Source organism: Schistocerca americana, chromosome 5, assembly GCF_021461395.2.
Source record: "Schistocerca americana isolate TAMUIC-IGC-003095 chromosome 5, iqSchAmer2.1, whole genome shotgun sequence".
Lineage (NCBI taxonomy): Eukaryota > Metazoa > Arthropoda > Insecta > Orthoptera > Acrididae > Schistocerca > Schistocerca americana.
Window position 1 is genome coordinate 396,546,774 of NC_060123.1, and position 25,879 is coordinate 396,572,652.

At 43.6% G+C, this 25,879-nt stretch overlaps 1 protein-coding gene across 3 annotated transcripts in view; it reads right to left on the reverse strand.

The window, feature by feature from the left end:
- Window positions 1-25,879, reverse strand: part of LOC124615410 — a 349,233-nt gene that overhangs the window by 121,625 nt on the left and 201,729 nt on the right. For all 3 annotated transcript variants that reach the window (XM_047143272.1, XM_047143271.1, XM_047143273.1), the window contains exon 3: window positions 11,542-11,685. In XM_047143272.1, coding sequence (XP_046999228.1) covers window positions 11,542-11,685 — 144 coding nt within the window. The remainder of the gene's footprint in view (window positions 1-11,541; window positions 11,686-25,879) is intronic.

Consider the following 25,879-nt stretch of genomic DNA (forward strand, 5'->3'; position numbering starts at 1 on the left):
CAATTTTGACAACCAGTTCCATCTCCGTATCCACTGGGGTCTCCTATATAAATGATTTTAGATATCCCCATAGGAAATAATCAAGGGGATTTATTCAGGTGACCTCGCAGGCCACGGAATAGGACTTCCCCTTCCAGTGCAGCGACCAGGAAACAGAGTACTTAGATGTGTGCGGACATCCATACTGAAGTGAGGTACACTGCATGAACAGCCAAGGGTATGTCCTCCAACAACTCAGTCAGAACGGCTTCCACGAACCTCTAGTACAGGTGACCATTCAGACGGCTAGGTAGAAGATACGACCCAATGGGATTGTCGCCTACAATGCCGTCCCAGATATTCAAAGCAAACTGTATTTGATGGTGTGACACTACTACAGCGGCAGGGTTTTCCTCATCCCACACTTTATTATTCCTGCTTTTCGAAATACCATCACGATCAAATGAGACCTTGCGAGTAAACAGCATGATGTGGAGGAAATCTGGTCGATCAGTCCTTTGTTGGAGCAACCACTGAGGCAATGTGACTCTTGGTGAAAAGTCACAAGCAATGAATGGACTCATTGTGGGTAATATGGGTGTAATTGTTGTTCGTGGAGTAATCGCCACACACTAGTTTGTGCGGCGCTCATTTCATAGTGGGTTCCGCTACAATACATTTCAGCACCTGATCTTCAAAATAGGGTGTGTAAGTGGTCCTCAGAGTGCCAACTCCCTTGTTTCTTCTTTCCAATGAATCAGTCTCCCCCTTCGATCGAGAGATATAAGCACACGTCATGACCGATGATGCCTGTTAGGAAATCGTTCCCTCTACAAACCTTGAGCAGCGAGAGCATTGCGACGTACTCCTCCATACACAAGGTGCATGTCAGTGAGATCTGCGAAACTGTACCGGTACTGTTCTATCGTATTGGACTGTACGTCTCTGTATAGCACTGAGTAATGAATGGGTCTGTCGTTGATTTATAGCACGCTCTATCATGGGACAATGTAAATGCGATACAACAGAGCCACCTTGTAGAAAAGTGAAGTAAACAAATTGTACGTCATGCCTTTTTAGTAATCAGACTCATCCTCCTTGTTTCTTTGCAGGAAATAAAGAATTACGTACAAATAAACAGCACAGTACATGTAAACTTGTACGCATGTTAGTTGTAAATAAGATGGAAAACTGTAATGCTAGACAAAGCGGTAGGCAAGTTCACTTCCATACCTCCTTAAAGTGGATTGTCTGATCCCAGGTCCCTACCTGAAATTGTCCAGTGGAGTATTCTTTCTGTCCTGTTACATTTTTGCACGCTCTTACGGAAACACCCTGTAAGCTTCGCATACGGCCCCTATTATCACCTCTGAGCATGTTTGTCAACAGAATAGTCTCTGAAATGTGTACTGTAAAGCCTCCCGCACCTGCCACAGCGTCCACGGGCACCAGCAGCGCCGATAGGTGGCTTGCAGGTCGCGCTACACAGCACAACAGTTACAGGCACCTAAAAGGCGCCGAGCGGTCACGGGTCCGTGTAACACTGCACATATACATTTCCGTGGACACCTGCTTAGGTCGGTGCCCCACAATTCGAGAGCCAGTTACGCTCCGTGCTTCGGCCAACCAACACCCGCAATGAGCCTTCGATAAACATCCAATGCCTACCTCTACCCGGTAAGGTGTCGTCTTGCGCTTGACGTGAGCCTCGTACGGTGCTGTACATTCTTCTGCTTCTACCGTGGGCACCGCTTTGCGATATCGGCATGTAAATACCCGTGAGCTGATCATCTCGTGAGATGTGCCATAATGTCATCTTGCTGCTCATCCGTGGACTGCCTAAAACCTCCCACGCTCGTAGGACTGTTTCGCTACTTTTCCTTCCTGCAACTTGCCGTTTCAAGGTCTCAGCACTTCGTTCTAGTGTGCACCTGTTAGGCACGTTGACGGATCGACATTTGTGTCATCAAGTTGAATGGAAATTCGTTACCAGAATCTGTATGTGGTAAAGCATCTCAATAAACATCTGTTATTGTGAAGTATACATCTCAATACCGCCAGTTACAGCACTCGGTTAAAGATGCTGCGCAAAATGCGTCGAAAAAGGACTAATAACCATCTATGCACGGATCGCTATGAACCAAAACGACAGAAATCCTACAAAGATGATTACACTTGTTCAAAAGCTGTTGACCCGATGCGAAATTTGCTCCTTTTACAAGGAGAGGCATCATATGAATGGAGTCATATACAGATTACAAACTCGCCCATATTTTATGTAAGTGGCCAACCAATGACAATTTCCTCTGGTATTCTTGTTGCTACGTTTCCCCTTTCCTTACGTTTTATTTTCTTATGTGTTATTTTCCTTCTTTTCCTGCCTTCTTTGCGTGTGTGCTTCAGTTTTATTAGGTCTGTCCCCATTCGTTACTTTTAATGTGTGTCAGGGCGCTGATGACCTCGACGTTGAGCACCCATAAGCCCCAACACACACACACACACACACACACACACACACACACACAGAGATTACAACAGCATCAAGTAATGTTCGCACATAGGATCCAATATAAACAAGTAATGAGCACAACTAATGATAAAGCGACAATGAACGAAGGAAGTGGACGGAATCGATCTCAGAGAACTGCTGGAACTGGAAACACAACTAAATTCATCAAAATCTTATGAAAAATGTCCCACTAGTAATTTTTAGCCTTCATCCAACGCACGACAAACATCTGCTTTGGAAAGGATGAAATCTGTTTGGCTGAGAAAAGCCCTTTGCTTGAGAAAAACATCACTCACAACATTGGGCACAAGTGAGACCAACCTGCAAAGGAATATCTGAACAGAGGCATTACCATAGCTGCAAAATTTGTAATAAAAGAGTTGTGTTGTCCACCGGTAGACGCGCAATGAAAACTGGAAAGAATAACTTTATTAGAATATGGAAGATATTTAAAAGCAAAGCAAACAATGATTAAGTGACGGAAGGCAAAGATTAACAAAAAGTGAAAGTTTATATTCTCTTACGTTGGAATTGCGTAAATTCTACGCAAATTATCACTTGAAATGCTCGGAACTTAATCCGAGCCGACGTCCAAAAAAGTGACTGACGTACACTTGGTAGGGATTCGAAGATGAACACTGAACGGCTCGGTAGAGATTCGGAGGTAAATACGGTATTGTGACTGCCTGATGACTATCCCTTAGCGACCTTTTCATTCAAGGGTTGCGGACGCTGCCAGAACCTGGCCCAGGGAGCGCAAAGGAATGACTAGTTAGGTAGCTGAGAGTGACCTGCCAATCCGTGGTTGAGCACCGTATATTGTTGCAGCATACTGATACAGCTTGAGATACTGGCGAGCACGTGACATGTCATAGGAAAATGCTGCCCAAGGGCACAGGGCCTTTGTAGAAGTGTGTTCTGCAGGCAGCAGACGTGGCACCAGCCACGGCAGCTAACAGATACTATGGGGGCAACTAATCGGCATCTTCCTGTTGTTGCTGAAGTTGTTGTACAGAAAATTTAAAATCATGTGGAAGAAGTGGAGATCTTTGTTTGGCTAGCAGGTGTGTGTGACTATCACGGCCATGTTTGCAGGTTGCTATCTTGTAGGAGATGCACAGCAAAAAGAACCTACGTAACAGGTAACACTGACTCACAAGGTCAACTTGGCTGCGAAAAAAGCAACTGATGAACATCACAGTGATAGAATGTCATATCTAAAGAGAGAAAAACAGTCCACAACATCAATAAAAAATTGAAAGAAAACAAGGCATAGCTCTTGGAGCTGAAAAGGTAATGCCAGTGTTATATTGAAAGTAGATGATTATCTATAAAAACAAAAAAGAGTTTTGTCAAAAACAACATCAGGGAAATTAAGAAATGTCCTTCATTGTGTTACCAAGACATGATCGAAGGTGCAATGAATAACAACAATTTCCTCTTCACATTTCGAGAAACTAAAGATATCATGACGCTACAGCACCTGTATTAGAAGCTAATCCAAAGAGCATGGAGATGTGGTCCGCATTAGAACTATAGCGAACTCTCAAAAAAGACCATCATACCAGCTCATCAAGGAACTGCTCAGAATCCTGAGGAAAGCATACACCTCCTAAACCATCACATGCGTCAGGAACAACAGAGAATTAACTCAGGCAATAACAGACACGCAGGTACCTAATGTAGCTGGACTAGCATTTTCTGATAATGTGAATATGTATGCCGATGTCCCAGTAAATTCTACAGTAGACCTCAATACTCAAAATTTTAATACATTCAAGCCAACCGGACCAATATAAATTAAAGAGCTTATAGATGCCCCAGAATTTGTGCTGAAACGTAATTCCTTTTAATGTAACAACTTTCATGAACAACAAAAAGGTTTAGCAATGGTATCAATTTTTTGGCTTGTTAACTGATACTAACACTCATTATTTACAAACCAGATTCTTTGTAGGTAATAAAATAATTTACCTTTACGTACATGTAAACAAAAATGTGCGGTACAAACTGCATGGCACACTCCTCACAAGAAGACAAAGAAATTACGTTATATGAAGATGAGCCTGGAAACCCTTTGTTTACACGATACAACTTAATTTCTCCAACTATTAATCAAGGGAAGCCCACACGAAATGAGTGCTCCAGCGTGCCATTAGCAACTCTTTCTTACTGGAGATCTGCAATATTCCCTCCGTGGGCGATGATACACGCATCGCGCAGCCGTCGTAGCGGATGCGCTGATTTATCCGTAGAATATTGTGTATATTTTCTCGGCTTTCCATAATACGGGCACGGAGACTCTGTAAATCTTGTACTGGGGTTCCATACACAAGAGCTTTCAAATGTCCCCACAAACAGAAGTAGGGTGGGTTCAGTTTCGAAGAGCGTGGAGTCCACGCAATTGGTCCACCTCTTCTATCCATGTGTCACCGAATCTGTTATCTAGGAGCCGACGGACATTATCCGTAAACTTAGGAGGTACTCCATCCAGGATGAAGAACGTGTTTTGTCGCCCAGCTTAACGCACTTCTGCTGAAGGATCACGTAAAATATTGTCTACGAAACTATAACTTTGTCTGTTGAGCTTGGGCGGAAGTAAGTGAGGTCCTACCAAACAGTCAACAACAATGTCGGCCCAAACGTTGACTGAAAATCTTTCTTGATGACTTCCTTCAACAATTGGGGAAGGATTGACGTCTGCCCGTACATGACGATTGTGAAAATTTACAATCTGATCTCGTTGAAAGTGGTTGGAGAAAATGAGTTGTAACATGGAAACAAAGCGTTTCCAGATCCATGTACATGTAAAGTAATTTCTTCGTCTACGTGTGAGGAATGTGTCCTGCAATTTGTGCCGTGCATTTCTTTTCCAGGACAATAAAACTGAAGCGTAACAACTATAAAAACTTTTGAGCCAGTTCCACCCCAACATCAAAATCACCCTTGAGCACGAGGCAGACAAAGCACTGCATGTCCTACACCTAAGAGTATGCATCATATAACAAGAGACAAACCTTCACGACATACAGATTGAACACAGATATAGATAGAACTATATTCCGTCCCACCACAGAAAAACTAGCAGCACATAGAAGTATGATTAAGGTGGCAGCGGACATCCCAAAGGCACAAAATGATGTTGGTGACGTATCTATACCAATGAAACAAGGAAGTGCTAAGAACTGACATTTGCTAACCCCAATTGATCTCCTGCTTAATAAAAAGAAAAATAAAGGCATTAGAAGTATAATAATACACATCTTACCAACAAGGCTAAAATAATAAATGTTTTAGTATTATTCATTGGGAAAGCCTCTTATACATAAAGGAGTGGCATTACATAGAGCTATCACATAAAAAATAAAATTAAGAACGTCCTTCTTCACAGCTGCAACCAATTTGAAGTGATGAACATAATCAACCAGAATTCAGCAACACCATATGCCCTCTACATAGGTAAGACGGGCATATCATTTGCCATATAAAATAATAAACACACGTCAGCTGTAGATTTAAAGAAACATCGTAAATCAGCAAAGGCAACTCACGTTTATGATACTAAACACAGACTTACGGACAGCAATAAACACTCACCCATCTACACCTCATTCCACTTACCCTCTCTCTTTCTTCAGCCATCCCCTCACCCTCCCTCATATGGTACTGTCACTTTGGAATATATTGTTTCATTTCATTTATATTCATAAAGTGAAACAATATAACTTTATTACTAGGTTACTATCTCAACAACTACAAATGGCACACTACGCAAGAGAAGCAGCAAATGGTAACGAGTATGTTGAGTCACTCTGTATGTTAATAATCATGTCAAATTGTGTATTGAATATGTAAGAATGTAAAAAAATGGAGTTAAATGTCAATCCACTAACAAGGAATCCATTGAGTGTGAAGTCGCAAAAGGCCAATGATGTTTACGGCATTCGACGCCCCACGTATTGTGTACCATGCATTAATAATATTGGCTGCTAATGGCAACAGCAGGCGGGAGTAGAGGAATCCAATGGCGAACATAGGAAGAAGCTGAGGACCATAACTGAACTGCTTAGTTACGATTACCTCACAACAGTCCCATAGTGCCAGTGATGCTGATGCAAAGCAGGGCAATGACAACTATAAACTAAGATAACGTTGCATTATATCAACAACAACAGTGGCTGAAGTTGACATTTCGTCAGAAGGGAACCCAAGCAACTTCACAGAGCGAGAAAGAAGTGGCAGATGAAATACTAACTTTTCTGCAAGATGAGTCTGTGGAATGTGTGGTGTCGTATACATTCGACTGTGCGGACAGCGTACTTAAGGAGTACAATGATGCAGTTCACCATCCTTGTCGAACGGGAAGACACAAATCCCGTCTCCAGGGAAAGTAGTAAAGGGCAGTCGTTGTCCAAGGAGCAGGTACTAAACGTAATTACGCACCTGGAAGATCATACGCAGTATAGTAAAAGAACATTTATGAACTAATTTCAAATAAGTGAGAGGTTTGTGACATTGCAGTTCATACCATCTGGAACCGCTGGACAAATTCACCCTCTGGATGCTTGGTTTTCTTCCGTGCTTATGAAACATATCTGCAGCTACGCTGCAAAGGGCAGCAAGTTTCACGACAACTCCACGACAGACTGTTGCATGCCATCACGTTCCATCGGTTCACATCATCCCGTTACACCAATATGGTTCTATATAAATTGTTTACGAGTGGATACCTAGCTGAACCTTCTGCAAGGTTCGTAACTCCCAAGGAGTTTGCCTTCGATCTTGACGGTGTGAAGCTTTGTGATCACTGTGGCGCAGCATTTTTCATTCGGTGTTCATGGCGCAAGTTTATGCTTTGTTTTGAACATTTCTCGAATGTCGCCGACGTCCCTTTTGTGAAGTGTAATACGTACATCATGGGAGGTCGATTTCACCATATCCTGGACGCTCATTTTCCGTCGCCCTCCTGATGTACACGATGAGTCACCACCAGCCAATATTTTTCCAGTCATAATTTTTAAAACAACACATTCAGAGGGGCGTTACTAAAGACTGAACTTGCGACCACCCACTCAAGAGGTTCCTTGTAAGAAACTTTTTATTTTATCTCATCAAATTATGTAAAAGGAAAGGTACGAAATTCAACACTGTATCACACCACTATGTCTTGGGTTAAATATGTGTCATTTGAATAAGGCAGTATTGTAATAAAGAACCTAAATCATTCAAAACGTTAGTACGAATGTGCAAGTCACCACCAGCTATTTTTCCAGTCATAATTTTTAACACAAAACACTCAGAGGCGCCTTACTAAAGATTGAAATTGGGACCACCCACACAACAGGTTCCTTGTAAGAAACTTTTTATCTTATTTCATCAAATTATGTAAAAGGAAACGTATGAAATCCAACACTGTATCGCACCACTATGACATGGGTTAAATATGTGTCGTTTGAATGAGGCAGTATTGTAATAAAGAACCTAAATCATTCAAAATGTTAGTACGAATGTGCAAGTTTCTGACAAATGCAACTAATGTACGGTTTGTGGTCAGACAGACACACGTGGTTTGAAACAATACTTTTTTCCTCTATAGAAAGAGAACTGCAGGTCGAGCTGGAATTCAAAATCCTTACTTCAGTGATGCAAGTGCCCGTAGTAGGGAAACGTGGTGGCAAAGCCATAAAACGTGGAGTGTGGTGTAGTAGAAGAACGTCATTTGGTCGGACACTGCTTCCAACATCTGGTCGAGTTTACGTCCCAAAAGTAAAACGTGGTGTGAGTTATGTAATGATTTGAGCAGCCATATCGTGGTACTATACAAGATCGTTTTACTGCCAAGGATTTAATTGTTATTTTAGTTGATGAGGTCCATCCGTAGTACAATTTTTGTTTCACAATGGTGATGCTTTTTTTCAAGACGACAGGACGCTGTCCACACATCTCGCATCGTCCGCTACTGGTTTTGTATGTACGAGGATGAATTGTCTCATCTCCTCTGGTTACTACTGTCATCGCATCTCATTACCAGTGAACCTTTCTGGTCTACTTTGGAGAGACGGGTGCGTGATCGCTATCCACTTGCATCATCGTTACCTGAACCTGCCAGTACTTTTCAGCAAGAATGGTATAAGATGGTCTTGAAAACCATACAGAAACCATTTTTATCCATTCAGAGAAAAATGGAAACTTTCTGAATTCCAACAATTGTCCTACATCGCATCAGGCATGGAAACGCGTTGTGTTTCTATTCTATCTCCCCCCCCCCCCCCCCCCCATTCCCACCCGTGATCCATTTCACATTTTTTTTGTACGTGATAAACTGTCTCAGAATTAAATTAAAAGCGATCCCTGGCTCTCGGTTTTGACCAAGGTTTTCGTGGTTGTAAGACAAATGGCAAAATTGACATTCGCCTCCCAAATTGTACCTATTGGGAACACCTCTATATGACCATTTCCTCGCCTACTATTCTTCTAAATAGTCCCTTACTCTGCAATGGGTTATTACTCGAAAACCTGCTCTACCTACAGTATGAAGAATACACACAGGAAAAGAAAAGTAACAGTTTAATATTTCGACCAACATGTCACAGGGCATGTGGGACAATGTTTCGTCTTACTATCCCCCTAGTCACATGCCTTCTGTGCTGACAGTAGCTTATCAGTGATAACGGGACTGCTTTCCAACGCAGTTCTTAGTCATTCGTGAGCTGTACAGCCTGTCAGAGTAGCAACGTAAGTGTTGAATTCCATTCTGCAACACTAACGTTTTCACTTTGTTATTTTGATACAGTATAATGGGATATATAATTGTTCATAGCTCTTGTTTGTAAATGAAATGATCTCACAGTGATTACTACGGAAAAGTGGTGCGAATTGTATTTACGTTAAGTTACGTTAATATTCAGGGCAAGGATTTACTTGGCGCGGCTCCCCTATTGGGTGACTAAATCGTTTACTGCACGCAGAGTGTCACACGAAATCATGACTGATCAACGTGAAGCATGTAAGCTCTACACCTTCCTAATTGAACTGAGTAATAAACAAATTAATGAACGCAACTAAAACGCTAAGGTCCGGTAGGACCATGCACTGACGAAATTATTTTCTCCTCTCTCTCTCTCTTTCTTCCTCCCTCTGTCCATCTGCTCCTTTCCATCTGATTCTATCCCCTCCTGCCACCTCTATCTCCTCCTCACCGCCACTATCTCCTTCTCCCCTCTTTCTGTCCATCTTCTCCTTCCCCTCTTCCTGTCCTTCTCCCCCTACCACACATCTGTGACTGCAAACCCCTGGCCCCCTCTGTCTGTATATCTCCTCCTCCCCTTTTTCTTCTCCACGTTACCACTCCAGTCTTCAAGGAGGTTGTTCGTTCTTATCACCACAATATTTCTTTCCAGGCAATAAGTATTTGGTTGAAATCGATCCAGGGGATGAGCAGTTGTTTTACCCATGTTTTTGCTCACATACGCATATGTCACATATACAGGGTTATTACAAATGATTGAAGCGATTTCACAGCTCTACAATAACTTTATTATATGAGATATTTTCACAATGCTTTGCACACACATACAAAAACTCAAAAAGTTTTTTTAGGCATTCACAAATGTTCGATATGTCCCCCTTTAGTGATTCGGCAGACATCAAGCCGATAATCAAGTTCCTCCCACACTCGGCGCAGCATGTCCCCATCAATGAGTTCGAAAGCATCGTTGATGCGAGCTCGCAGTTCTGGCACGTTTCTTGGTAGAGGAGGTTTAAACACTTCACCATTAAGAAAAAATGTTGCTTCATCAATGAAAACAAGTTTCGCACTGAACGCATCCTCTTCCATGAGCTGTTGCAACCTCGCCGAAAATTCAAAGCGTCACTTCGCCATTAAGAAAAAATGTTGCTTCATCAATGAAAACAAGTTTCGCACTGAACGCATCCTCTTCCATGAGCTGTTGCAACCGCGCCGAAAATTCAAAGCGTTTGACTTTGTCATTGGGTGTCAGGGCTTGTAGCAATTGTAAACGGTAAGGCTTCTGCTTTAGCCTTTTCCGTAAGATTTTCCAAACCGTCGGCTATGGTACGTTTAGCTCCCTGCTTGCTTTATTCGTAGACTTCCGCGGGCTACGCGTGAAACTTGCACGCACGCGTTCAACCGTTTCTTCGCTCACTGCAGGCCGACCCGTTGATTTCCCCTTACAGAGGCATCCAGAAGCTTTAAACTGCGCATACCATCGCCGAATGGAGTTAGCAGTTGGTCGATCTTTGTTGAACTTCGTCCTGAAGTGTCGTTGCACTGTTATGACTGACTGATGTGAGTGCATTTCAAGCACGACATACGCTTTCTCGGCTCCTGTCGCCATTTTGTCTCACTGCGCTCTCGAGCGCTCTGGCGGCAGAAACCTGAAGTGCGGCTTCAGCCGAACAAAACTTTATGAGTTTTTCTACATACCTGTAGTGTGTCGTGACCATATGTCAATGAATGGAGCTACAGTGAATTTATGAAATCGCTTCAACCATTTGTAATAGCCCTGTATATCACATATACTATATATAGTTCACGTATACATGTACACATATTTAATCTGCCTGTACATGTACACATATTTAATCTGCTGTTCGTTTCACGCAGATCAATGTTTACGGCGTCATATTCCCTGAACTGTGTGTTGTACAATGATATAATTTTGTAGGTACTTTCAGCAGCGTCTGTAGATACTGTAAATGGTACATGTTGCGTATAGAATTAGTAGCAAAGAAGTAATAAATTTAAAGACCACACGTGAAGCGGCAGGTTTACTGCATGAACAGCGAAAATGAAGTAAGCAATAATATTTTTTTTCCTTTCATCGTTTTGTGGGCGTTATCAGCGAGAAGAAGTTTCCTGAGAGTTTGAAATTTCGTATGAAGTTACTTTTAATTCAATTATTTCGTAAATGTAACCAGAAGCAGGGTCATCCGCCCTCATTATCCACATCAGTTAGCGATTTATTTCTGATTATCTCACTGCATACCAGTACCTAAACAGTGAACAGGTAGGTTGGAGCGCTCGTGCCTACCTGCCGGGCAGCCTCCTCCATGAAGCACGCGTAGACGGCGACGTTCTGCAAGAAGATCTCGTCCTTGTTCTGTAGCGTGGCCCCGGACACTGGCGCGTACTCCACCACGGCGGCCACGTAGCTCTCCGAATTCCGCGACGAAGCCTGCGCATAACGGGAGAATAAGTTCAGCATGGTAAGCACTACCAACTTCAGAGTATGAAAAACGCTAGAGATTGCAACGCCTACGCAGACGATCCGCTAGTTATTGTACTGCCATCGGATGGGCTAAATTAGGGGAAAATAGTAGTTTAGTTCAAAAATGATTCAAATGGCTCTGAGTGCTATGGGACTTAACATCTGAGGTCATCAGCCCCTGGACTTACAACTACTTAAACCTAACCAACCTAAGGACATCACACACATCCATTCCCGGGGCAGGATTCGAACCTGCAGCTATAGCAGCAGCGCGTTTCAGGACTGAAGCGCCTAGAACCGCTAAGCCATTGCGGCCGGCTAGTAGTTTAGATCTCGCAAGACTAAGTGACTGGGCAAGGATAACAAAATGACGGTAGCAGCACACAAAACAGTATATATGTTACTAAAAGGATCATTGTCAGGTACGAGAAATCCCAAAATCAGAGTAAATGAACAACCTGCGAAAAGACAAAGGGTATATACGTAGGTAACTTGACATAAAAATCGAGAAAAGCAAAACTTTTATGCATGTGTAGAAATCGTCTGCCAGAGAGGCAATAGCAAAATAGCAACAATTAGCCAAAGAAGTTTTCAGCTGCCACTAATTGCAATAAGAACGTACCAGAACGTAATCTTAGTCGCTATTGTGTGCTACGGGCCTGTCGTCTGGGCGCAGAGCAGAAAGGGGAGGACAGCACAGGCTCTACGGCGAGCACAGAGAGGCGTGCTCCCGCGGCTCACAAGTGCATACAGAACAACAGCGACTGAAGCGCTGCTGGCGATACGAGGCTTGTTACCTCTGGAACTAGCCGTAAGAAAGAGAAGTTCACAATATTGGCTCAAAATGGGCGAGTATGATAAGATTAAAGAGATACTGTGCAGAAGAGCCAAATCGAATCGAGAAATAAAGGAATGCTTCATTAGAGAATGGCGAGAAATCTGGCACAGGGTAGGAACAAGGAGGAGAACTTAGCAGTTCCTTTATAACATTAAAGGAACATATTGAATGTCGTACTTCCTTCTGACCAAAGCTGCTATGCAATACCTGTCGGTAAATGATTCATGTCCCAATCACTTATTAAAAATACAACAATGCACCACACTTATGAATGTGTAGCATCGACACCCCGGAACAATGTGCTGGGAGTGTGCCATTAGACAAGATGTTATAGATCAGGATTGGCATGTCTTCGGTAACGCCGGCCGGGGTGGCTGAGCGGTTCTAGGCGCTTCAGTCTGGAACAGCGCGACCGCTACGGTCGTAGATTCGGATCCTGCCTCGGGCATGGATGTGTGTGACATCCTTAGGTTAGTTAGGTTCAAGTAGTTCTAAGTTCTAGGGGACTGATGACCACAGAAGTTAAGTCCCATAGTGCTCAGAGCCATTTGGATTTTTTTTTTCCTTCGGTAACACAGTGGTCGATAATATAACAAGGAATGAGGTACTGTGACATAATCCGAACCCGATGACAGTTGAAATATCAGGCTATGAACTGCAAGTTTACATGGCTGAGAGAAATGAGAGAAGAGGCCATACGTTATATCAATGAGAAGCACCACGGCAGAACGTCAACCTACAACAGCATATCGGAGTCAGTGAGCAGATGAGCTTTGGAGAGGACCAGGAGGGATTTCTTGAGACCTTGACAGCCCTCTCCCAATATTTACACCTTTGGTGTCAGTGCAGTACAGCCCCAGTGAATCCTGAGTTGTGCTTCAGAGCGTTGGGAGCTAACTCTCCAGACGAATGAGGTTTATAGCTTGGTTCTGATGACAGCTACACTAGTGCAACGTATCGCTTTGTAGTGCAGTATTGTATAGTAATGTAGTACAGGACTATAAGCAACAAAACTTGCTATAAAGCAGCGCAGCATAGACCATTACAACAATTCTGGATGAACATCTGTGCACCAGATTGCCAAGGGTAGTATGTGAAATTTTTCCTTTCTCTAAAAACTGTATAATACTTTATGTGGATATCTTCCCTTAAACACCATAGTGCTTAGTTATACCGACACATATGAAATTATGTTAAAATATTATCTGCTATATTCATGCAAATTCATGCGCAAGATTTGGTTCGTTTTTGTTTTCTGGGTAACTGAGTAAAAGAAAATAGCAAAACATAATTAGAAATATATAAATAAAGCTCTACCGAGGAGGGTCGCTAGCAATCGTGGTTCACATCTAATGCGAAAATATCATGAGCTTACAGGAGAGAAAAATATGCATTCCTTTGAAAGAGGTTTGCAGCGCTGTATACTGTAAGGAACTGGTACCAGGTAAGGGTACTCCAGCGCTGAAGTAACTCGGGGCAGTGAAGTGGCGTGTGTGGTTGAGTCAGTTGCATGGAATAAGCGCACTGTGGTGCCTACACGTGAAGATGCGACGGAACAGCAGAAAACAACTATAGTTTTCAGGCGAGCCCCTGACCACAGTGTGAATGAAACTGTCCGGTTTGTTCGTGTATCAACGTCGACTCCTCGCCAACAGATATACAACGTATCGTGTACATTAACAATCGTCTAACATGGTGCAACTACGGTGATAGAAAAAAATTCCTAACCAACGACGAACGGAGATGAGTGGCACACCTCGTATAAGATAATCCATTTCAAATTCCATAGGTACTGCTGGGAGAAAAGAATGTAAGTCCACTTCGCACTGTGCCTGTGCATACATCGAGACAGGAACTAAAATAATAAACGAAAACACTATGACAAGCTACTTAACAGCGCAACGGTACAGTTAGGGAACGGTATACAACAACATTCTGCGTGTGAGGACTGACGGCGCCACCTTAAGCGGTGAGTTTCTTAAATTTTTATTTATTAATTGCGAGCTATCATCATCAGGTCCTAAATCGGCTGTAATCGGATAAAACCAACTGTCCATCCTAGTTGGTTTAATCCAATTATTGTCAACTAAGGACATGAGGATGGTGAATTTTGGACCCGAAACCAGCTAGAAAACTTCGAAAAACACGCGGTTGGAGGCGTTCCCATCAATCGTCATATATTAGCTGGAGGGTTGTGAAAGGAGTCTAATGGGGCACTCTTGTATGTGGCACGAGAATACGATAAGAAAACTAATAAATTAAAATGAAACTAGTATACTGTAAACGATGAAAGTCTCTGATAGGCTCGATAATGCGGATCGCTGACTGTGCGCGACCGCAGAGCCAAACATAATGCTTCTGGTCTGAGACTGAAGTGTTGGAGTAAGAGAGCGATGGGCGCACAGTTGTAGGTAGCTGTCTGTCAAGGAAAGACGATGGAGTAGGCACCTTTTGCGATGTGCTGTGGGAAGCCACCAAATGTTACATTAATTCAGGTATGTTAATATTGTTGCACTTGGAAGTAGAAGTCGTCGTGCAAGCAAGGTAAAGATGTTAAACAATTATGATTTCTGTTTTTGCCAGCGCTTTAGTATAGATGAGTATTCTGATGATTTCTAGTTGTTGAGTAACCCCCGAATGTACGTAAACTGTTTTATAAAAGGCTTGTTAGATATTTCACTTTTGTAATGCATCCAAGTTTACCTGCTTAAAGAAGTTGGATCTTCTTAAATGTTCTCGTTTATCGGCCAAAAGAATTTCATGTGCATTTCAAAATATTATGTCCAGCATTGCACACTGATGTCCCTGCTGCTAGCATTTTTTTAAAATGAAAGACTAGAATAAATCGCGTTCCACCGTTGCTGCTCTAGAGCAAAGACAATTTAATTTATATCGTATGTGCACAGGGTCCAAAGTTATCTGTTTTGAACAGGAGCAGATGATTCAGTGCCCAATGGGCTGAATGTACACTCCTGGAAATGGAAAAAAGAACACATTGACACCGGTGTGTCAGACCCACCATACTTGCTCCGGACACTGCGAGAGGGCTGTACAAGCAATGATCACACGCACGGCACAGCGGACACACCAGGAACCGCGGTGTTGGCCGTCGAATGGCGCTAGCTGCGCAGCATTTGTGCACCGCCGCCGTCAGTGTCAGTCAGTTTGCCGTGGCATACGGAGCTCCATCGCAGTCTTTAACACTGGTAGCATGCCGCGACAGCGTGGACGTGAACCGTATGTGCAGTTGACGGACTTTGAGCGAGGGCGTATAGTGGGCATGCGGGAGGCCGGGTGGACGTACCGCCGAATTGCTCAACACGTGGGGCGTGAGGTCTCCACAGTACATCGATGTTGTCGCCAGTGGTCGGCGGAAGGTGCACGTGCCCGTCGACCTGGGACCGGACGGCAGCGACGCACGGATGCACGCCAAGACCGTAGGATCCTACGCAGTGCCGTAGGGGACCGCACCGCCACTTCCCAGCAAATTAGGGACACTGTTGCTCCTGGGGTATCGGCGAGGACCATTCGCAACCGTCTCCATGAAACTGGGCTACGGTCCCGCACACCGTTAGGCCGTCTTCCGCTCACGCCCCAACATCGTGCAGCCCGTCTTCAGTGGTGTCGCGACAGGCGTGAATGGAGGGACGAATGGAGACGTGTCGTCTTCAGCGATGAGAGTCGCTTCTGCCTTGGTGCCAATGATGGTCGTATGCGTGTTTGGCGCCGTGCAGGTGAGCGCCACAATCAGGACTGCATACGACCAAGGCACACAGGGCCAACACCCGGCATCATGGTGTGGGGAGCGATCTCCTACACTGGCCGTACACCACTGGTGATCGTCGAGGGGACACTGAATAGTGCACGGTACATCCAAACCGTCATCGAACCCATCGTTCTACCATTCCTAGACCGGCAAGGGAACTTGCTGTTCCAACAGGACAATGCACGTCCGCATGTATCCCGTGCCACCCAACGTGCTCTAGAAGGTGTAAGTCAACTACCCTGGCCAGCAAGATCTCCGGATCTGTCCCCCATTGAGCATGTTTGGGACTGGATGAAGAGTCGTCTCACGCGGTCTGCACGTCCAGCACGAACGCTGGTCCAACTGAGGCGCCAGGTGGAAATGGCATGGCAAGCCGTTCCACAGGACTACATCCAGCATCTCTACGATCGTCTCCATGGGAGAATAGCAGCCTGCATTGCTGCGAAAGGTGGATATACACTGTACTAGTGCCGACATTGTGCATGCTCTGTTGCCTGTGTCTATGTGTCTGTGGTTCTGTCAGTGTGATCATGTGATGTATCTGACCCCAGGAATGTGTCAATAAAGTTTCCCCTTCCTGGGACAATGAATTCACGGTGTTCTTATTTCAATTTCCAGGAGTGTATTTTGCAGTCAACGTCTTTTTTAATGGTGTTGGGAGTTTCATTGCCCAATCAATTCGTCTAGTTTATTATTCCATTTTTTAAGGAACGTTACAATGTTTCTTTGTAAGATCATACTGTATTTTCACTACATTTCATTCTAAATCTGGAAACTGAACACATTTGTTATGAGATATGAAAACGGGTGTAACACATCCTTATCATAAATAGTTAAACACCAACATTACAACATGAAGTGTAATTACTGAACTAACAACACGTGGTTACCGAAAATGAATGTTACTTCAACAGCTATTTAACACAACTTCAAAACGTGACATACATTATGTGAGCAAAAGTATCCGGACACCCGTAAAAACATACGTTTTTCATATTATGTGCGTTTTGCTGCCACCTACTGCCAGGTACGCCATATCAGAGACCTCAGTAGTCATTGGACATCGTGAGAGAGCAGTATGGGGCCCTCCGCGGAACTCATGGACTTCGAACGTGGTCAGGTGATTGGGTGTCACTTATGTCATACGTCTGAACCCGAGATTTCCACACTCCTAAACATTCCTAGGGCCACTGCTACCGATGTGAGAGTGAAGTGGAAACGTGGAGGGACACTTACAGCACAAAAGTGTACAAGCCGATCTCGTCTGTTCACTGACAAAGACCGCCGACAGTTGAAAAGGGTCGTAATGTGTAATAGGCAGACATCTACCGTAATGTGTAATAGGCAGACATCATGATCCACTACAAGTACAATGACAGTTAGGCGGGAGGCGAGAAAACTTGGATTTCATGGTCGACCGGCTACTCATAAGCCACACATCACGCCGGTAAATGGCAAGATGCCAAATGACGCCTCGCTTGGTGTAAGAAGCGTAAACATTGGACGATTGAACAGTCAAAAAACGTTGTGTGGGGGTGACAAATCACGGTACGCAATGTGGCGATCTGATAGCAGGGTGTGGGTAGGGCGAATGCCTGGTCAATGTCATCTGCCTGCGTGTGTTGTGCCAACAGTAAAATTCGGAGGCGGTGGTGTTATGTTCTGGTCGTGTTTTTCACGGAGGGGGCCTGCACCTCCTGTTGTTTTGCGTGGCACTATCACAGCACAGGCCTACGTTAATGTTTTAAGCACCTTCTTGATTCCCACTCTTCAAGAACAATTCAAGGATGGCGATTGCATCTTTCAACAAGATCGAGTACTTGTTCATAATGCATGGCCTGTGGCGGAATGGTTACACGACAATAACATCCCTTTTATGGACTGGCCTTCACAGAGTCCTGACCTAAATCCTATAGAACACCTTCGGGATATTTTGGAACGCCGAATACGTGCCAGGACTCACCGACCGACATCGATACCTCTCCTCAGTGCAGCACTCGGTGAAGAATTGGTTGCCATTCCCCAAGAAACCTTCCAGCACCTGACTGAGCGTATGCCTGCGGGAGTGGAAACTCATCAAGGCTAGGGTTGGGGCAACACCATTCTGAATTCCAGCATTACGGATGGAGGGCTCCACGGACTTGTAAGCCATTTTCAATCATTGTCCGGATACTTTTGATTACGTAGCGTATAAGCTGGCACTTTATGCTGCTCGTCGCCAACAGATGGGAGCATTTATACGACCACCCTTCAAACTTTGTACCGCTCTTTGTCTAAGACACAACGGTCCCTCAAATTAATACGTTCCACATTTAAACTATTCTATGAAGTTTGTAACTGTCACAAAGTGGGTTCCAATAATACCTGAAAAATTACGTAAGCATCAACACAAACACACACACACACACACACACACACACACACACACACACACACACACATACACGTTACAATTGGTGCCTAAGACATTCAGAAATTAAGTACCTTAAAGCTATTTACATTCTGAAACACATGTAACTAAAAAATAACATGATAAACAGACAAGCCAAATTCACGTGTAGGACTGAATGACTCACTGCAAGAAAACTATACTGACAAAGGTTGTAAGAGTAGAAAACATGATCTGACTAAAATGCTATTCTAACCAGGCAAGCACACAATCAATTAAAGAGTCTGAATTAGTGCCAGTTACTCTATGACTTTATTTAACACATTTTTATAGGTCTAAAAACCTTGTAAAATATTTTCACATCTAAACTGTACTATGGTGCTTGCCAAGTGTTATAATCACATCTCCACTCTTAAATTTCAAGCTGAGGCTATTTTATTGATGATTGACAGAATGAGCTCTTACACTATGTGATCGAAAGTATCCGGACACCCGCAAAAATATACATTTTTCATATCAGGTGCAGTGTTCTGCCACCTGCTGTCAGGTACTCCGTATCAGCGACGTCAGTAGTCATTAGACATCGTGAGAGAGCAGAATGGGACGCTAAGTGGAAGTCACAGACTTCGAATGTGGTCAGGTGACTGGGTGTCACTTTTGTCATACGTCTGTACGCGTGATTTCAACACTCCTTAACATCAATAGATCCACTGTTTCCGATGTGATAGTGAAGTGGAAACGTGAAGGGACACGCACAGCACAAAAGCGTACAGGCGGACTTCGTCTGTTGATTGACAGAGACTGCCTACAGATCAAGAGGGTCGTAATGCGTAGTATGCAGACATCTATCCAGACCATTAAACAGGAATTCAAAACTGCATCTGGATCCACTGCTAGCACTACGACAGTTAGGCGGGAGGTGAGAAAACTTGGATTTCATGGTCGAGCGGCTGTTCATAAGCGACACATCACGCCGTAAATGCCAAACGACGCCTCACTTGGTGTAAGAAGCGTAAACATTGGACAACTGAACAGTGGAAAAACGTTGTGTGGTGAGGCTAATCACGGCACACAATGTGGCGATCCGATGGCAGGGTGTGGGTATGGCGAATGCCCGGTGAACGTCATCTGCCTGCGTGTGTAGTGCCAACAGTAAAATTTGGAGGCGGTGGTGTTTCGGTGCGGTCAGTGTTTTTCATGAAGGGGCTTGCTCCCCTTGTTGTTTTGCGTGGCACTATCACAGCACTGGCGTACACTGATGTTTTAAGCACCTTGTTGCTTCCCACTGTTGAAGAGCAATCAACAAGATAGAGCACCTGTTCATAATGTACGGTCCGTGACGGAGAGGTTACACGACAATAATATCCCTTTACTGGACTGGCCTGCACAGTGTGTAGACACGATTCCTATAGACCACCTTTGGGATTGTTTTGGAACGCCGACGTTGTGCCAGGCCTCAGCGACCGACCTCGATACCTCTCCTCAGTGCAGCACTCCGCGGAGAATGGGCTGCCATTTCCCAAGAAACGTTCCAACACCTGACTGAGCGTATGCCTGCGGGTGTGGAAGCTGTCATCAAGGCTAAGGGTGGGCCAACACCATACTGAATTCCCGCGTTATAGATAGAGGGCGCCACGAACCTGTAAGTCATTTTCTGCAAGGTGTCCGGATAATGATTGAAGTGAGTGCCAAGGCTCTCTAAAACGTTTAGAGACTATTTAAGTAATCAACTAGTAAATAGTATCAAAATATGTCATGTAAAACCTCACTAAATTGTCAAATAGCACTTGAACTGGAGAAGCATCAATTTAGGAAGCAGGAATAATGTGTTTTGAGAATGCCTTTAGTGATAGATATGGCCTAAGCTGTATAGTTTGGTAATTCACAAGGAGGCCTTCCTAAAATGAACTGTTTACATTTATCACAACATTACCAAAGATGATGGTGGAAGAAGACACACTTTAAACACGTCCAAAGATAATGGTGGATGAAGGTACATGAATAGTCGATGTCTCGAAACTCTGCCATAGAAATAAAGTTACTTATCTTAATATTTAATGATTTTCAGCACAAAATACATGCTGGTTGCTTGTCGTAATATAAAAGTATCACTACAGATTTCAAATCACAAGCAAATATTCGAGTATTCGAATATATATGCCAAATTGTAATGTTTCTTAAAATATGTGCTATTTCGAGCACAGAACACATGTGGCAGTCCTTTCGAAACTTAACTGTGTGATACCTCCTGTGGTGGCCACTTTTACCGACTCGCAGCACTAGGACGAGACGAAAGTCAGTCCACATAAAGTGAGTGCCAGAGACACATTCTGCAAACACGCATGGAGTAGTCCGACGGATGCTCTCGTCTCACTTTAGAATAGACACTTCCAAAGAGTGTGGCAGATAACGAGAAGCGTGCAGCCGCAGGTATGGAGCGTAGACACAAATGTGTGAACAACACACATTGAGGCATGTGAATCTTCTGGATGGCAGCAGCCCCCTTTACTTGAATTAAAAAGCGAGAACATGTCGAGAATCAAGAACGCCATTGAATTGAGGTGGAGCGTAGACACAAAGTGCGAAGAATTCCCACACGGAGGGTGTAAAGTTAAATAATTATTGAAAAATTCACTCTGCTAATAAAATATTTTCTAGACTGTAAGGACAGTGATTATAAATCACGAATGTCAGCAGATTCTTAGTCGACTCACGAACATGAGGCCTTCCAGACCTCATGCTGAGATAGCTATTGCAAAGAAATGTTGTGTAGCTGCTGTCACAGTAGCGTAGGAACGCAGAAAAACATTGGAACAATGTGCGATCAAAGCTATGAGCAGCCTTGGCAGTGAAAATGTGAGAAAAACGCCAATTCTCAAATCACACAGCAGCCCACACAAGGTAGGAATGCTCCACCCAGCACTGGGTGACACGGTCATGAAACGGTGGTCAAACATTGGGCAGCATCGCTAATTTTTATCTGAATATGAAACCACCAGGAGGCGGAAAATTTGAAGGAGCCGTCATGCTTAGCAATGGGAGGAGAAGTGAAGGGACAGCCAGTGAGACAGGGCGGAAAGGAGAGGACATAGTGGCTCTTCCAACCATCGCCTACATATGCTTCCAGAAACCGTGATATCGGAGCTTCAGCCACGCAACCCACAGCAAGGAGTCAACGTGAAGTCCGGTCTGGGCTTCGCCGCAAGGCCGGGACACGGCGGACTGCAGTCAACTCACCACCGCACAGCTCTAAGGTGACGCGCCGTACCTTCCCAGCCCCTGCCGCCGTCATCGCATGGTAATGGCTATGAGCAATGGTAAGATGATGCATTCCCACCTCCTTCCCGTTAACAACTCTGTCGTGTCCATGCCTGAAACTTGTAATTTTTTTGTGTTTACGAAAAATGTATTGAAATAAACGCAGTCGCTTCATGTTTTATTCACCGCTTATCAATCCATTAATCTCATAACCATACACTCTCTGATTTCACTTAATTATTCATGTCCCTTACTTATTGTCTTCCAATGTGGGGCACCATAATTAGTAATTTACATGTGAGTTTTATGCAACAAATCAAATGAGTTCTCGATGACTACTTTTCGGCGCCAAATGTGGGGCGATCTCATTAGTCGCCCACATGTAACTTCATGTCAGAGAGGAGAACTTCTCGATTTACTACATTTTCGGCGGGCAGCCTATGGCGATCTCACCATTCATCTACATGTCATTTCATGTACGAGAGGATAATTTTTCGGTTTACACCAATTGTTATATAGGACTCTTTTTAAAATACACATTTCTTGCATATTGCAGTTACTGATCAAACTTACAGATTAGCCAGCAGCTTGTGCTGATGACCACTGATTGATCTTTGTACCACACTTTGCAGGCACAAAGCACTTTCAAATTAAATATTTCCACCCTTGAACCGTCTCTAACACCTATTAAAATACATATGGTCCTTATTTACACATCTGAAATAAGTTATAGATTAACTGATGACCATCGTTTGATCTTAGTACCACAAAATGGTTCAAATGGCTCTGAGGACTATGGGACTAGACTTCTGAAGTCATCAGTCCCCGAGAACGTAGAACTACTTAAACCTAACTAACCTAAGGACATCACACACATCCATGCCCGAGGCAGAATTCGAACCTGCGACCGTAGCGGTCGCGCTGTTCCAGACTGTAGCGCCTAAACCGCTAGGCCACTCCAGCCGGCTCTTAGTACCACAAATAAAATACATAAAAATCGGTTCTGTAACACGGAAAAACACACATGTGCATTACTGCTGATATAACTTACAGCTTAAATTGCACTTTCCGACGGGAATTGAAAAGTAAATAATGTTACTCGCATGACAGCATATTATTCTCGCAAAAAGCAGTTTCAGCTAGTTCACCACTTCGCGATCTACTTTCCAGGATTGAAAAATATTTAGTGCAGCAAAGCCTACCACCAGCAAATGTTTTTTTGTTGATTCATGAAACTCTTATTGTCCATACCAGTAACAAAAACTTCTGCATAGTTGGAGCTGCTGAAATGTGCTTTCTAGACAGCAGCACTGAACAGTAGTAATAGATATCTGAACATGTAAGACACGAAGGTTGTTATGCTTTCAGCTACGCATTTCGTAGTCCATCATACATTATAATGATCCATTGTTAAGGTATTAATTTTATCTTGCAGTACAAAATGTTATTCAGCTAATGCATAATGGATATTAATAGGGCAGTTATGGTCATTGTACATGCTGTGTGCCATTACCCCGATCATGGTGTCTACCATCACCCCAACTGCATGTTTGATTTTGCTGAATCGGACAATGACAGAATGGAATGGAAAAAGGTAGAATGGAATAACTTAAAAAGATTTTTATCCGAGTACAATACAGTTTTGCTTCTCATCCACTAATATTCTCCTACAACTGAAGGACTACTTACAAAAGGCTTTTAATTGACCGCTTTAAGATCACTGCCTAACACAATGAACGCGATGCCTTTTATAGTAACACACACATTACAGTATTCCAAGTTGAAATGTGAATTTGTTAACAGGAGTGAATGAATCCGTTTCTGACAGCTCTCATTAAAGGGGTCTCCATCTATTTGAAAAGATGATTTTGATATTAAGCGCCAGCAGGAAATTCATTGTTGCAAAACCGGAAGGAGTGTAGGCCTGGAATTCATGATGTATGGCCGTTTTATCTCTACAAAGTGCGTTTGCAAAAGGCAGCTGACGGTGCTCGGTTTCCCGAAAAGTAATCTGATATTCTGTTTTAGTTGGTAGCAATTTCTACCGATGCAACTGGTCCCGATACACTGTTAGTCTGCTGCGAGGCTCCACCAGCCAAGATATAACGGGCCGTAAACTTTGATATCATATACATTTTATTCTGGAAAGATTAAAAACACTTGCAACCAAAAAGAAAGAGGCTTCTCGCAGTAAACCTTTTTCGTTCCACTCCCTAATGGAACGAACATTTATTTACTTCTCATACAAATAACACCGTTGGTGTAACAGCTGAGATAAATCTCCTGGAGGGAATGAAACAACTTGCTACCATTTCGGCGCTTAGCTCGTTATCACTTTATCCTCCTCGGATAGTTTTTTTGCGCTGTTAACATTTCATCTGCTAAATTGTTTTCGTGTGTAATTGCCCTGTACCATGCAAGGGCTTCCCGAGTCGCTATACGCTCAAGCAAAATGTGCTTCACCCAAATGATACTTCGTATTAACTCTGTAGCTTACAATCTATATAAAAGATGTTTGATTCCACCACAAGGCTGTTACCAGGCGGATTTCACAGCTCACAGTCCATCTAATTGTGCAGTAAAACGAAATTTTGTTTCAAGCACACATTCTGCCAAAATGTGCCACAATGCCTCTATTACCTTATCGTGACATTACTGTAATGAAGCTTATATCTACACTCAAGAGAGCGTGCTGAAAAGCAACGCTCCGAATGTTTTGTGACAAAACTCTTAAGGGTTTATAATACAACAAACGTCATTAACATTCTACATCTTTATTCTACATGTCTACATATTTATGCGGAGGTGTTGACTCGAATCTCAGACATCACGGAAATCGTACATACTGTCAATGAAGTGATGTGCTGATGACGTGGTGTGTAGAGCTGCCACTACAGTGCATATCATTATTTGTATTTCTTAGCAACCGAACAGAACAAACAAAATACCGTCTGACTGATGGCCGAAACGTTATGAGTTATGAGCACTGCCCAATTTGAGACTAAGTGCTATCTGGTGACGTTGTGGACATGCGACACGGTAATCCACACTACTATATAAAGGCAAGTCGTTGTTTAACGTTGTTATTAAAAATTTTGAAATGTTCTTGACGGAATTAGTTCAGATTTATACACGATAATCTAATAAACGTTCGGGCGGACATAGGCTATATGCTTTTGTAATGTATGTGTAATAAATACACCGAGTGTTTGAAAATTCTCATTACAAACTTCTAGGACTTGTAGAGGAGAGGGAGTACATAATATTTTGAATAGGAATCCAGGTCCGGAAATGAAACGTTCCTGTTCTGGGACGCTTTCAGATCAGATGTACCTCAGACGGACACATGGCATCACTTCACGTCTGCCTTACTGTGAAACCTGTTCAGTGCCTGTGCTCCTCCGAGATAGCAAACACGGTACGATACACGTTTTCGGTATACGTAGAGATGCTCCTTGTCTATTGCGAAGATTTGAGATAACTCAAGGAGGGCTAGTAGGCTGTAATACGAACGTCTTCGCAACGTAGCACGCCATCTCACACAAGTTACGCAGCGGCTCTGAGAAACAAGTACCTTCACTGTGAGGAGGCAGATTGATTGGTTGACTTGGGGGAGGGAGACGAAACAACGAGGTCATCGGTCCCAAATCAAAATCAAAGGAGGAACACACAGACAGCACAGTCCAGTCAATGGAAAGGGATAAGGTAAAACAATGAGAGAAAAAGGACATCAGGGCAGCAGGAAGAGGAAAGAAGAGGAGGGTGTGGAAATGGGGAGAGCCGGGGTGCCCCAGAAACGCTATGTGCGTTAAGGCACCAGCACCGCCACCGACCTGTCCCGATACCCACCCAATACCATTATCGCGATACAACGCGGACGACGCCAGGGGGAAAAGGCCCAAGAAAAGGA